A 14,705-nucleotide genomic window follows, 5' to 3' on the forward strand; every position below is an offset into this window, starting at 1 on the left:
GCTATTTACAGCATCTCCCCGTTAACAGCTTACAGTGCCACTGGCTTTAGAAAGTTACATGTTTGCTCCAAGGCTGAGTTTGGTTAGGACATACCACTGCCAATTGGGAGAGATGTGGGTTTGTAATCCCTGAGAGTAGAACAAATTCTTAAAGGAATTTTCCCTCCCTGTGTCTTCCGTCTTAGTAGTTGAGATCCATCAGCTGCTGCTTTCACAGGTATTTCCTCTGAGGTGCTCCTATTCCTTCATTACCTCTTCCTGCATGAACTTTGGGCTTACAGGTTTGTCCCCTCCTTTCCCAGGAGTGTCTGCGATGTATGAAGTCAGCCTCTAGCTCAGCCAATTGGCCTTTGCTTAGGTTTGTCTACATTAATGGAAGGAGAGAGGTTCCTTCAGACACTAAGTGAAACTTTCACATCTAGCTTTCTAATCTTCATCTGGTGGGGTCACTCTTGCTTCACTGAATACAAGAATTTAAAGGGATGAGCAGGCTAATTCATCCTGGTAACTGAAGTTAGCAGTAAAAACACTTTCTTAGAGTCCCAATACTTGATTCTCTCATCTTCTCTCAACAAGGGATGAAGGACTGAAATACACATGCACGCATCAGTGCTACCACCCAATCTTGCAGTTGAAACATCAGGGTAATTTTGTCAATGGATTTTCTTTAGGAGATTTTTAGCTTTTTCAGAACTCAGGGCAAATAAGCTTTTTTTCATTTCTATGAAAGCTTACTTTCACATTTTCCTAGCTTATCTCTATTGTTCCCCTGTGGCACAGGAGGCAGAACATGTGGGCCCTGTTGATGTGATCCTTGGTACTCAAGGGACAGAAGGCCATGGGTGCACTTTTCTGAACTTCATGCTGGCTCCAGTGGCTGCAAGCTGCCCTGAGGGCCATCCCCGTTCAGTCTTACTGAGGGGAATGAAGACATTTCTGCACTCAGTTACCTATCTCAATCTGTGCCTTAGCTTCTCCCTGTCTGCAGAGGGAAAGCAAGCCTATACCTTGGCTTGCTCCATCCTGTAGTTAATTTGAATTTAACATAAAAAGGAGCCTGCACAAGGATGCTAAAATGGAAACCGGAATGTCTACAGAAGAGTCTACACCCAGAAGAGACGTGCCCCAAAACTCAGGACAGCAGTGTCTTAATACACTGAAGCTGGACATGGGGTCAATGCCCTGGCCTATGCTGAATCAAACTGTTCTTTAAACCATCTGTTTTGTGCTAATATAAAACTCTTTGGTTGGAAGTACAAAGCTGCCTGAGGTCTTTAAAGGTGCTTAAAGTTTTAAAGGTGCTTAAAATGAGCTGTCTTCGCTTGCAGCTAATAAAACTTCCTGAGCTTTCATTCTCAGTGTCTGTGCCATGACAAAAACTACAAGGGAAAATACTTGGTTTTGCTAACTGGGCTCCCAACACCATTCAAATCTGTGGCTAAGATTAAAAGTCTAAAATGAATCACATAGTTCAACAGTCACAGGAAAATGTGTGCAAGTCCTGCAATAAAGCCTTTTGGCTATTTTATTTTATTCTACAAATAAAGACAACTGTCCATCATAAATGGAAAAAAATAATAGTTTGAATTGTATATAGCATGAAACAGTAGTTCCCTTCACAAAAACATTTCTAATTCATTAGTTTATTACAAAATACCCACTCACAAAAAAGCACAAGCACAATCTTTATACTTGTGAAATGAGTTGATATTTCATATACAAAATAATTTCCACATAATTCCATATAATTTTATTTTATATAGAAATAGGTCATTATTACAACAGCTGTACAATACACTACTTTTATTTAATAATTACATAAAATCTTTCTTAGAAACATATCAACGGAAAACATACAAAAAAAGCGAAAAGTGCATTTTCTTTTTTTTTTCCTCCAAAGGAAAATTTAATCCTAAATGTTATAATGAAAGAGATATGTAATAGTCTGCAGCATCCCAAGTCAGTGGGCCAAAACACAGTGCATATTTCTCAGAGACTTGGAGTGGGTGAGTTTAGGTTGAAGAAGGATTCGTGTTGTACTACTGGAGAATTGCATGATTGTGCTTACAATTTGAGTTCTCCTTTGCAATCACAATTCATGTAGGAAACAGTCCAGTGTGGGTTGTGGGTTTGTTTTTTTGGTTGGTTTATTTTTAGTAACGAAGAACAGTTAGGGTAAGCTGCATAATACTTTTCAGATTCTAAATCAAGGGTTATGAGCTGTAGACCATCTTCACCAATGGCTGGGCTTTTTCCTCCATTGGATGTGCTAATTTGGCCACAAGAATAAAGAAACAAACTTCTCTTTACAGAAAGTGCCTAGTTTTCTCATCTGTGCAGTTGTGCAAAATAATAACAATAATCATAATAAAAATAATCTCTTGTTCTCTCCTCGATAGACCTTTGACGCAGTGCTTTTCATACACAAAAGAAAAACTGAAACAGTGAAGGCCAAGTACCTCATGAGTCTGTTGACAGTCTTTTGGAATTGCCAGATGGCTTCCAGAGTGACACGCCGGGATTAAACGCCTCTTCCCATGCTCCCAGCGGGGATGGAGGCTGCACAGGATAGTGCTCCTTTTATTTTGCTCTGTCAGTCCATCCTGTGCTCACGACACAGCGCAAACGGAAGCCAGCGTGCCGTGAGTGCGCTGTCTGCGGCAGTCTGCACTCTGGGCGTGCTTCTGTCACAGAGCTTGGAGAGGAATGCTTGTGCAAAAGCCAGAACAGTAAGTACAAAGTCATTCTCTTCTGCCCCATGTGCCCATTGGTTAAAGCTAATCGTGCATTGATTGTGCTGGTGGGACTCTATCGCAGTGGCTGTGGTAAGTTTGATGATTCTGATAAACTATTCCTTCTTCTTGATGTTAGTTGTTGTTGCTGTTGCTGTTGCTGCTGTGTCTGATGATACCCCATATTTCCTTGCTGTGGTGAGTAAGATGGCAGGAGCAAAGAATCAGGTTGTTCATTGTGCAAAGAACTTGGTGTTTGCACCTACAGATAAAATAAAATTTATCGTGGTGTTTTGATACTTTCATGCATTAACGCTCTTTGTTCTCAGGTTCCAGGATGCTTAAAAATACTACTGGTCTGCTGGCTTTTATTTCTGGAGCTGTTTGGCATGAGGTTAGCTTAACTAATGCTAGAAGGAATGGACATAAATTGCATCAAAGAACACTGCAATTAGGCATTGAAAAGGTTTTCTCACAGTAATGCACTGCCTGGGATGTGCAGGTTATCCTGAAATGCCTGTTTGGGAACCGTGTGGGTGAACATGTCAGAAATGACACAGATGGGTGGAGAAATGAAACAGAATTCTTATGTGCCTCAGGCTGTCTCTTCCAACCCTTCCTTTTCCTGAGCTTACAGTTCGGTGTGACCTTGCAGTATTGAAGTTGATGTGAATTTTGCAGATGTTTTATTGGAAACAGTATCTGCCAGACTTTTTTTCATTAATTCTCAGGCTATGATAAGGATTTCATTTCAAAAACAAGAGTTTAATCATCACTCTTTCAGTGATGCCAGTGGATATGTGACCAGGTTTCATAGACTCAGTTCAGTTCCTGTTGAACTAATACAAACACACCTCATTTCCCCCCTTTACTTTAGTATGTGTTGAACTAGGTCAAAAAATAAGTATTTTTACATCTTCAAATCACCTGGTTCTTCCAGGCAACGTGCTCCACTTTATCTTCTTTGCCTTGTGGAGTTGAGAAAATGTGTTAGTTTCCTGAAGGGATCCAGATATCTGATCCAGATCTATTTTATGTTGATGCTGGTAATTAAAAATCATCTTTTGACTTGTAAACTAAGCAAATTTTATACTGAATAAAGAGAACAGAACAAATCCTAAGGCATTGATTTTCTCCAGCTGGAAATAAACTTTAAATATATCCAAGATAATCTGATTATGCTTTAAATGTACGGAATTAGTAATTTCCTTTTAAATATTCTGACTGTTCCCACTGTTCCCTTTGCTGTACTAGTACCGCCCACTGTAGCAGTGTGTCACATGTCAGAAGTGAGAATCTCTTAAATGGACATTTCTGCCAGGACCAGGCTCCAGCAGAAACCTGGGGCCCTCTTTGCACAGCCCACTCACCTTGTTACTCTGTGTGCACACTTTATACATAAACCTCTTTGTCCTACCTGCAGGTAGCGTTGTTGCTGATGCTGTTGGTGCTGGAGTTGCATAGGTGGCAAAGAGGATGGCTGGGAAGGAGGGGTAGTGGTGAACCCTTGGTTTAACACTGCTTGTCCCATCAGTATGATTGGAGAGCTGCTGCTGGAAGTCTGCACTTCCAAACTTTGAAACATTTGTTGGGTTTGAGAATACCTATGGAAGAAAGAAGCAAAACAATAAAGAACAAAGTGTTGGAAACAAAGGTCTTCTCTTAGAAGGGGGATGGCAATCCCTAGTCTTCCTAAATCATAGAATCACAGCATGCTGTTGGTTGGAAGGGACCTTAAAGACTGTCTAGTGCCCACCTGCCTCCCATGGGCAGGGACATCTTCCACTAGACCAGGTTGCTCAGAGCCCCATCCACCAATCTGGCTTTGAACACTTACAGGGATAGGGCATCCACCACTTCTCTGGGCAACCTGTTTCAGTGCCTCACCACCCTCACAGTAAAGAATTTCTTCCTAATATCTAATCCTCTTTCAGTTTAAATTCACTAACTTTTGTCCTATTCCTATATACCCTTGTAGAAAGTCCCTCCCCTTCTCTCTTGTAGCCCCTTCAAAGACACTGGAAGGCTGCTCCAAGGTCTCCCTGCGCCTTCTCTTCTTCAGCCTAAACCCCCCAAATAATTCCAAATAAACGATTCCAGTGCATGGGACCTGCTAATATGAACAACAGCACTACTAGCAGCACTGCTTTCCCTTACTCTGTGTTGAGCTGGGCTTGGAGGGAAGAAAACACCTCACCTCAAAATCCAGATCACATTTTAGATTCATTAAGAATTCTGGTTTATGCACATCTTGTCTTGAGCCACAGCATTCACATCCCCGGCTCATTAAACCAAATGGCCTTCGATCCTGTTTTAATATGCTGAGCCCTGAACTGCAGCAAGAGAGAAGCAAATGCACCTCCTGTCCTGCTGCCTGTGCTCCCCTGTGACTGCCTGGGGGTGGTGATCTCCTGCAGACACATGGCTAGGGTTGATTACTTCCTAAGCTGCTCATACACATATTGCCACGTATGATCAGCAGTTCCCATCACCATGAGCCCTGCTCTAGGAACAGAAGAAGCCTCTAGAAACCCTCTGGAAAGAGGGATGTGACAGAACCAAAACACTCATCTCCTCTTGCCATTCTGCTTTTGCAAAGCAAAACTTAAATATGTGTTGTTTTGTGGAAGGCTGTGGGCAAAACCACAATGGAACTTTTGCCAACCCAGACTAATTCTGTTTATCCTGTAAAGGGTGATGAGATCATAGTGTGGCTTGTGTTCACTCAACAGCTGTTCAACATTAGGGTTTAGTTAGAAATGCTACAGTCTGGGTACTTGTATGAGGATGTGAGCTCCTATAAAGGGGTCCCATGAGTCAAGTCTACATGAACTGCATGATGCATCTTTGCAAATAAGGCCTCTTTTATTCAGAGGCTTAAAAGCAGAGCTACAATATTTACATTTGACAAGTTAACTCAAGATAATCTTAAACAACAATAATGAGGTTTAAAAAAATGAAGTACTGAATACCTACATTCCTGAGATAAAATTAGAAGAGTACTGTTTTCTAAAAATAACTATTTTTAAAGGAATGATGTGCAAACAGTTGCTTATTATTTTATCAGTTCGCAATTAAGTACAGTGACAAAAAACAGCTTAAAAAAGGGGTATATTTTGACCAGCATGTTCTGCTTCTTTCATCTAAGTTTTGTGGAGAGAAAACAAGTGAGGTGAGGCTTTCTATTTCTACCAGTCATTTAACTGAGCCAGTGCTGACTTTCTCACATTTATCTTTGGTGGGTCAGAAGTTCTAGTGCTGAAGCAGGCAGCATGTGAGGGACAAAAATTCCTCCAGCCATGGCTTGTTAAAGCGCCACTGGCGCTTAGTGCTTCTCTCTGTCACTCTTCCTGATATGACCAGGCAGGGTAAGGCTGATCCTGATGCTGGAAGGCAGGCTCAGCACAGTAACACATTCCCAATATTTAAAACTACTTCATCATCTTACAAAAGAAAGCTAATTCCCCTCAAAAGCAACTTTGATGTTTTATCTTCGACAAGGCACGTACTTGGCCTGGGATCCCGCCATGCTGAGGTCTGAAGGGTGTCTTGCATTACAGGACCCAGGCATCATGGGCTGAATAGGCTGGCTAAGCAACAATCTGGCACATGAGGGGAAAAAAAAAAAGACATTGCTAGAAGAGAAGGACCATACAAATCCCACAGCGTGCAAAGAGAATCGGCATTTTCACAGGCACGGCCCCAGGCTGAGGAGTGTGAGGAGGTCTGACCCAGCTGCTGGCTGCGGCAGGCGCATCCTGGGCACCCTGGGCACTGTGAGGCGGAGGCTGGGGCAGCGCCTGCCCTCTGGGGTGATCTGTGTGCCGGACATACACCTCATCAATCACATTTTTTACCATTATTATCTGCTAAGTATATGGGTGCTTGAATAATATTTTACAACTTCGGTTAAATTCACCTTGTGCTCTTCGAAGCCAGCAGCAAGGTATCAGTTTTCATAACGCTACGGGGTGAGACAGCTACACTTTGGGAATCTTAATCCACCCGTGCATTACTGCAGCCCCAAAAGCCGGAGTGCGCCGCCCGCTGTTCCCGCCGGGCGGAGCTGGAAGCCCGGCCCTGCCGAGCGCGGAGCCCGCCCGTACCTGAGCTGCTGGTCGTGGCTGCAGCCGGCGGGCGCGGGGGTGCCGCCGCGGGACAGGCCGCCAGGGGGCGCCGCGGGGCCACCGCCGCCTGAGGCGAACGGCGCGGGCGCGGGGCGGGGCGGGGCGCGGCCGCCGCCCGGCGCCAGCTCCGCGCTCCGCGCCGCCTTCGGGCCCTGCAAGAGAAGGGGAGAGAGCGGGGAGACAGCCCGGCTGCGGCACCAGTGCCTAGCGGTGACGCCAGCCGGCTGCTGTCATCGTACGCGAAACGACTGTCATGGCCACGGCTGCCCCGGGCCCGCTCCTGCCGACCGGCAAACCCAAACGACCCCCCAGTTACGGCAGGAGCAAAGTTAAGCGTGAGGAGTTGTCGCCAAGACCCATGATAGGAAGAGATCAAAGGAAAAAAAGTGGATTTTTTTGTTGTTGGCCCCCCGCCCCCCCATTTCACAGAATTACAGAACAGGTCAGGTTGGAAGGGATCACCAGAGTGGGACATCTGGTCAGGCCTCCTTCCTCTAGCAGGGTCGTGCCAGAGCACATGGCACAGGATTGTGTCCAGACGGTTGTTGAGAATCTCCGGTGAGGGAGACTCCTCACCCTCTTGGGGCAACCTGGCCAGTGCGTGGTCACTCGTACAGTGACAAAGAAGTTCTTCCTTATATTCTGGTGGAAGTTTCTGGGCATCAGTTTCTGCCTCTTGCTCTGCATTCGTTATACACATACACTCTCTAATAGAGTCATTATAACAGATATGAAGGAGGTGAAATGCTACAGCTGGGGGCTCAGAAAACAATAATGGAAATATGCTAGCAATGCAATCCGGAAGCAGAGGAGCTCCGTTTTCTGTGAGGGGAGGTACAACAGGTGGGTGGAAGAGCAAACACTGGAAACGTTGAGAAACCAGCAGTATGAACAAAAAATACAATGTCAAATCTAATAGCTTTCACAGATCTCAGTTACTGCTCAGGCTGAACTTTATTTTGCTCTGCAAGAACCTGTTAACGTTCACAGCCTGAGGGTCTCAAATGAATCTCAATGTATTCTGTGTGCCACCACAGCAGACAGGCTTTGTTGCATTGGTGGTGTCCGACTGGGCTCAGGGAGCAAGTATTCTGAGAGGTTTCACTATTTCAAGTTTCCAGTGTGATCAGTCAGGTTTCGTTCAGGACCACCTGAAGACCAGTAAGTCACTGACACATTCTGCATGCCCCCCTGCTCAGTTTTCAAACTGAAACAGCTGCTCAAGAACCCTCCTGGCTGAGATCTTAAAAAAAGGCTTTAAGGTAAGGTAAATGCTTGTAGGGAAACCCTTTTTATAGGCTGCCCTTTTACGGAAGAATAAGAAAGGGAAAGCAAAGGCATAGTTACAGGACTGACATGATTTTACTCGCTTCCTTAAGAACAGCTCATGTCTCCTTTCCATCTAAATGCTTCTCTGTTCAAAGAAATGATTACCTGGCTTGATATCACGCTTGCTTCTCTCAGTGACTGCTGGTTCGTTGTTTGTGAAGATGTGATTTGCCCTTGAAGTTGAGAACTGGGGACAAGCTGCTGCTGAGAAAGGGCCCCTGACCTCTGCTGTAGCTGTTGTGGGTCCAGCTGCTGAGTATTGCTAAAGCTCAGGGACACTGTTGGCTGCTGTAAGATCATCTGGAAAAGAAGAGGGGAGGATTTATTTACACAGCCCAGATGTTTTGAGTAATGAATGTGACAGAAGTAAATCCAAAGGTATATTCTAAAATAAAATTACCACATTTCTGGATTCATAACACATTTACTGTTAGTTGGAAATCACCTCTCATTCCTACATTAACAGCTCTACTGTCTCTGGTTTCCTGGTTTCTTGTTCTGCAAGTACACCCATTACTTGTGAAATGTGTCTAGAAGGTGCAAGTCCTCTCTCCACGGGGCAAGCACAGCCCTCTTTAAGAGCAGTTCCCAGTAATTCACTGTGTTCTGGGGCATCCTGACCAAAGAGAAGAGAGTAACTCCATGTCTTTTCAGTCCTTTTGTTTTTCCTTTCAACAAAATCCACCTGCCTTTCACACAGAACTATCTTTGAATTTGTCTCTGGAAATTCGACACTTTACACCCAGCTGAGTTGTAAAATGTTTTTAATGAGGCCACAGTCAGGCCAGAGCTCTCCAAGCTGAATGGCCGTGTCCTTATCATTGACAGGATGTGTAAACAGACAGTCGCTGTCATTTATCTGATTTCCCATCAGGTAACTGTCACCTGGTGTTCTTCCTAACTGTGCCATGCATTTGACTTGTGCAAAAGAGCTAGCAGCTCCTCTCTTAGTGTTTCTGTAAATGATGTCCTCCCAACTTTTGCATTTCAAGATGAAGCTTTCTTCTTTAAAAGTTATAGGACTCAGGAATTTTTGCTCTTCTAGGGGCTATTTCTTTTACTACAGCTGTAAAGAGGGAAAAGTAATCTTTTTTAAAACCAGGCATCATTAATGCCACAAGCTCTCTTTGCAGTATTTCAGACCTAGCCTTTCTACCACCAAGGGCTGTATGGAGAAACACATCCCACACAGCTGACGTAATTTTTGGATGTGATTCTGATTCCACACCACTGCTACGGAACTCCATTAATTTAAGTGGAGCTACTTAAGTTTTAAATGAAATCAGAATCACAGTTATTCTCTTCATTATTCATCCATCAGTCTCACGCCTAGCAGTACATCTGAGGTATGCCCAGTAATTAGTACACCTTTGTGCAGCTTATTGCTGCATTAACAATTCCCTAAACTATCATGTCCCCTCTCATTTTTCCTGGAAAAAGCCCATACCTTTCTCCAAAGGCCCAGCATAATGTATTGCTTTTCTCTGCAAAAGTATGGCTTGATCCATCATGGTTGTACTTTTTTATCTAGCTTTAAAAACATAGCTTATTTAAATATGATAAATTTTTAATTAATTTATGCGTGCCAAGATTTTACCCAGGAAAAAAGGTACAGACAAAGCTTACATTAATCAGCTGGGAGAGGGGGGCAATTAAGGAAAAGCAACAGCTTGTTTCAGGTGCTGTAGGCTAACCCACATCTCAGAGATGTCTGATAGGAATAAATGGGTCAAGTGACAGAGCTGGGGCTGCTGCTTGCAGCAGGTTTGAAACTAGCTCTGAGTGTTTTCTTTTAAAAACACTGCTCACTGAGTTTGGAGCCATTACATATCAGAAAGACAGATGGTCTTGCAACTTCTGCCAAGTAAATAGGTCTTATTATGAATAAATCAAAGACAAATATAATGAAAATTCATTTTCTTGTTTATTTTCTGAACATAGAAGCTAAGTTTTGGACGTGTTTAGTACATGAACTCACTTGATTAGCCCTAGCCGTGAGACAGGTCACCCCTGATAAAAAAAATTTATATAAAATTCAGAACAGGCAAAGCAAGTGGTGCATGTGAAAAAAAGTGATGGAAAGGGAGTGTGAGCCCACTGGCACTGGGCAGATCACTGCAAATTAAGACCTTTAGAAGGATTAGCTTAGTGTCCTCCTTGTACATGGCACACAGCACTGGAGAAACACTAAGTTCCCCCAATGCAAATTCAACATCTATCAAGGCACATGTCAGGTGGGGTGTGAATTTGCAGCAGACTACTTATTTAGCAGGGACCTCCCTGTTTGCTTACTTCACTTCCAGATGAGGGCCAAAGAGTTTATCCTCCAAAGAAAGCATAGTAACCTACTTTGCAATTACCAGAGGGTGCCACTGGGTAGGAACGTGCACAGTTAATGGCTGGCAGCTAACACACCATAAATTTAGAACCAAGTTTATCCCAGTAGGGCAATTTCATTTGTTCATATGTTCATACCCTGAGAGGGCTCTGAGTGTTTCATACCTGGGGACCCTCTGTTGCCATTATAATGGTCAAAGCAGCATTGTTACCCTCTGGACATAAATGACCTGGAAAAAACAAGCTTAGAGCAGGAAGCAATGGTGGCCATGTCCCTGCAGAACTGAAAACTCAAGATGCCTCATAAAAACAAGAGTTAACCTGACATAGGATCAAAGCATGAAATTTCCACCTGTTAGTTAAACCTAAAAGCTTAATTTGTACAAAATTAATGGTGGTTTTTCGTAATGTGCCTCTTTTGTGATAGTCTTGTCTGAATTCCTCCAAAACACTGAAATACAGCAGCTTTAAATAACAAGAAAAACCTTTTCATAAAAAATAAAATCTTTCTCTAAGTAGATAAATTAGCAGCCCCCTAACTGTATTGCTGCTAATGACGTCTCGTTGGTGATTTTGTGGACTGCAAGGTCAGTGAAGCATCTTACAAACATTTTTTAATTGGCCAGATTGTTAACATACACAGCAAAGCAGCAAGGGAGAGGAGGGACCCTCTGACACTGCTGCCCTGTCATTCCAAGATAGAAGGGCCCTACAGCTAATGGCTATACCACACTGACAAGGCATCCTGAGAAAAACATCTCTTTGACTCTACCTGTCCTTTGGATAATCAGGGCATTACAGCTTTTTGGGCTCATCATTACAGGCATCAAGACTCTCTCTTTATGTAAAATATATAAAGATAAGAAGCACAGCACTGGGAAGCTGAGATTCATGACTTCGAAGAGAACCTGCTTTGCAAATGATGGGTGGCTGTGGATGGTCTTGATTGTAGTTTTTGCAAGCTGGTCAGGCTGAGCCTTTCTGCCTTCCTCTTGCATCTGTGAATCATTAGCTAGACTGTTCAAACTGGAGCAGACACAGCATCCTTCAGACTTTTGAGGTTACTCTTCCTGCTCTTGTCCTTCATTGTCAGGAAAAGCAGTAACAGGGATCTAATGGGGTTTTGAACAGTTTTATTCAGGGCCTGCAACCCTCCCGATAGTTTCATCTTTCTCTGCACAAGGCTCCTGCAAACAGTTTCTAATGCAGACTACTGTGCTCAACATCTGTCTGTCTGGGAAAGCATTTCTTGGTGGACTGCCCTACTCAGTTTTGAAGATCTCTGAAGGAAATGGAAATCAAGCTTAATTCTCCATGGAGCCACCTGTGCACTTCTATGTGGAAGGGATGGAACCAGTGGGGATGATATGCTAATAAATCAGCTAATAAGGGAAAAGCAGGAACACTTCCCCCTTAACAGACAGCCTACATCACTCCCCCATGCTTACAGCTCTATTATGCAGTGTATTGAAGACACCAGAAATGTGCTTGATAGTAGCCAGTTTGCTACTATGCATTTTAGCTTTGATAGTAGACAGAGATCAATGTCTGCAGACATCCAGCTCCCTGAATAATGAAATCTGTGCAGCAAAGCACGTGGCTGGATTTCTGATTTAACAGTTTACTCCTCACTGCTTGTGAGTCACAAAAGAGCTTCATGCAAAAGTGTGCAGCTTTCTTTCAAATTGCCCCTAGCCAAGTAAGACAAAAATTATTCCTCATCTCAGTCTATCCCTGCGACAGCACAGTAATTTTTTTTGTGTGTTTTTTGGTTTTTTACCTAGAGAAAGTGGAAGAAGAAAAAGGTCTTGGCCAGGAGTCAGTGTGACCACTTGCATCTCATCACCTTGTCTGATTGTTCTGAGACCAAAAAGCACACAAAATAGGATGCATTCTCTGTCCAGCATTGCTGGAAGATCCCCATCCCACATTGCCATTACATTAAGGCAAGTATGCAGCCCCCTGCATTTCCAAACTCTTTCCATTCTCCCTGCCTTTCAGTATTGCATCTGTAGTAAGCTGGGAATTGGTAGGTACTGACACAAGAGAACTTGTAATGGTCAGAAAATACTTGGTCCAACCTGGTGCAGTCTCCATGGGAGAAGGCATCACCTAGATCGTGTAAGTTAGAGCTACAAACTGCTGGGGGGGGGGGGGGGGATGACAATACAACCCACCATTTATTTACCCTCTGGGCCTCAGCCTGAGCTCCCTCTGAGTGTATTTGAGAACCTGTCCCTTAGTCTTTGTGCTGTTAAATGCACCCTCATACATATAGGAGACAGCTTTCTAAAAATAAAATCTGTTTCTTGCATATAAGAATGTGCTCTGAAAGTCTGTTTTTGCCTGAATGATGAAAAAAAAGAGCGTATGATTATTGAAGACGTCACCAGGAGAGAATAATGTCTATCACCCAATTAAAAAGAGAGGAAGTGAGAATATCATGTCTCTTGATATTCATAATAACAATAATAGCTTTTAGACATATGACATGATTCTGAACTGAACACCTGTTAATTGCATAGAGACTTTCTCTTCCCATTAATCAAAGTCAGCGGAGAACCAATAGAAGAAATACAGTGAAGCTAAACCTGGTCTCCCTATGTGATTCTATGGCACCAGGAACAGGGAGTTCTGGGTTTGGAACACACAGCTGCTGTGTCATCTTACAGCAGTGCACAAGCAGCAACTTAGGTGGCAAAGTTTCTAATTTGGCTTTGTTGATCCTTTAATTACCTAAACATACAATCCCAATTTGTTAATGTGTGAAACTGCACTTTACAGATGCTCATGAAGGGTGAGAGTCTATTTCTGTGTGGAAGTTGCAAGCAAAATTCCCACTGACTTCAGTAGGTCCCATCCTGTTTGTAAAATACTCTTGACATGTTTGTTTCCGTGACAAAGCTTGTCTTCTAAAATCATCTTGTTAGTATAATACTCACAAAATCCTCAGTGCCACATTACTAGCAAGGATCATTTAACGTGGCATTTATAGTTAAATTATGAGGAACATAGCAGTAATCACCCATATTCAGAAAACTTCCATAAAACTGGATGATTTGTCCATTTGTTGTTAAAGGAAACCTGTGATCTACTAAACTGCACTTACTATTATTTCTGAGGTTTGGTAGACGTAAGGGGTACAAAGCACATACTGTATCAGAGAATTCTACCTCTGTGTAGGAGGTGTCAAAGGTAGAAGCAGTGCAGGCTCAGTCAGCTTCACCCTAAAGGCTTAAGCCTGTCTGGTGAAGAAAAAATTCAGGTACCTCCAAGGTGTGAACAAATGAACATCAGCAGAATTTGGGGGGTTTTAATGGAAGGAAGTCTGAACTTCAACATTCTCTCTACTACAGCTGCTCAGTCTGAAGACTTGGGAGATAAAGTAATGAAATGCTATTGTAAATGACCCAAATTATTCTCCTCCTCATAAAGCTGAGGTATTCCTTCCTTCTCCTCTTCTAGAGATCTCTTAAACTTTTCTTGACATAGGTTACTCAAGAGGCTTTTAGAGGGCAACATCCCTCTAAAATTCACATGGGCTTGTTTTCCACGTGTCCAGATACCCTGGACTCTGGAGCAATTTTAAGTTGCCAAGCCTATCAAGAGTCATGTGAGAGAGGATGCTTGACTCTGTCCCTTCCAGCAGTAACGCACCTGTACGCTGGAGTCTTGGACCAGGCAGAGCTGCTCCTGGATCTTCTGGAGCTCCTCCTGCTGCCACCGGATGTTGGCCTGCAGGATCCTTGTCCGCTGCTCTAGCTGGTCCTTGATGGTCTGGAACATGCTGAATTGTGCTGAAAACTGGGGGGAGGAAATAAAAAAAGGGAGGGGGGGAAAATCAGTCATTATATTAAAATGAGGCCTCAGTGGAACATTGTTCTGTAAGGAGTTACTGGTCTCTTGATTGTAAAGCACAGCTAAAAAATAAAAATGTCTTTATAATATACTAACACGTAGACAGAGACATCTTGTCTATTTTCAGTGTTATGTACATATATTAAATTTCCTCAGTTAGAATGATCTGTTTACAGTTGACCATGTTCTGTTGTAAGGACTGTTTTTGGGAGTATGCTACTTTAAAATATCAAGAGCATCTTAACTGGATGGCAAATGAGTGCATTATTTTCATTAGCTTGTAGTTTGGAGCCCTTAGTGTGGCATAACAGTATAATCCAGA

At 43.1% G+C, this 14,705-nt stretch overlaps 1 protein-coding gene across 1 annotated transcript in view; it reads right to left on the bottom strand.

Annotated features, from left to right (window-relative positions):
• Positions 1 to 2,795: 2,795 nt before the first annotated feature.
• Positions 2,796 to 14,705, bottom strand: part of NPAS2 (neuronal PAS domain protein 2) — a 52,513-nt gene continuing 40,603 nt past the window's right edge. Inside the window, exons 15-20 of the mRNA XM_084227237.1 lie at positions 14,183 to 14,329; positions 8,294 to 8,488; positions 6,839 to 7,011; positions 6,242 to 6,334; positions 4,150 to 4,336; positions 2,796 to 2,994 (exon numbers count right to left, since the gene is read on the bottom strand). Of these exons, the coding sequence (XP_084083363.1) occupies positions 2,809 to 2,994; positions 4,150 to 4,336; positions 6,242 to 6,334; positions 6,839 to 7,011; positions 8,294 to 8,488; positions 14,183 to 14,329 (981 nt within the window). The 3' untranslated portion in view covers positions 2,796 to 2,808. The remainder of the gene's footprint in view (positions 2,995 to 4,149; positions 4,337 to 6,241; positions 6,335 to 6,838; positions 7,012 to 8,293; positions 8,489 to 14,182; positions 14,330 to 14,705) is intronic.

Source organism: Fringilla coelebs (genome assembly GCF_963513975.1).
Source record: "Fringilla coelebs genome assembly, chromosome: 2".
NCBI lineage: Eukaryota > Metazoa > Chordata > Aves > Passeriformes > Fringillidae > Fringilla > Fringilla coelebs.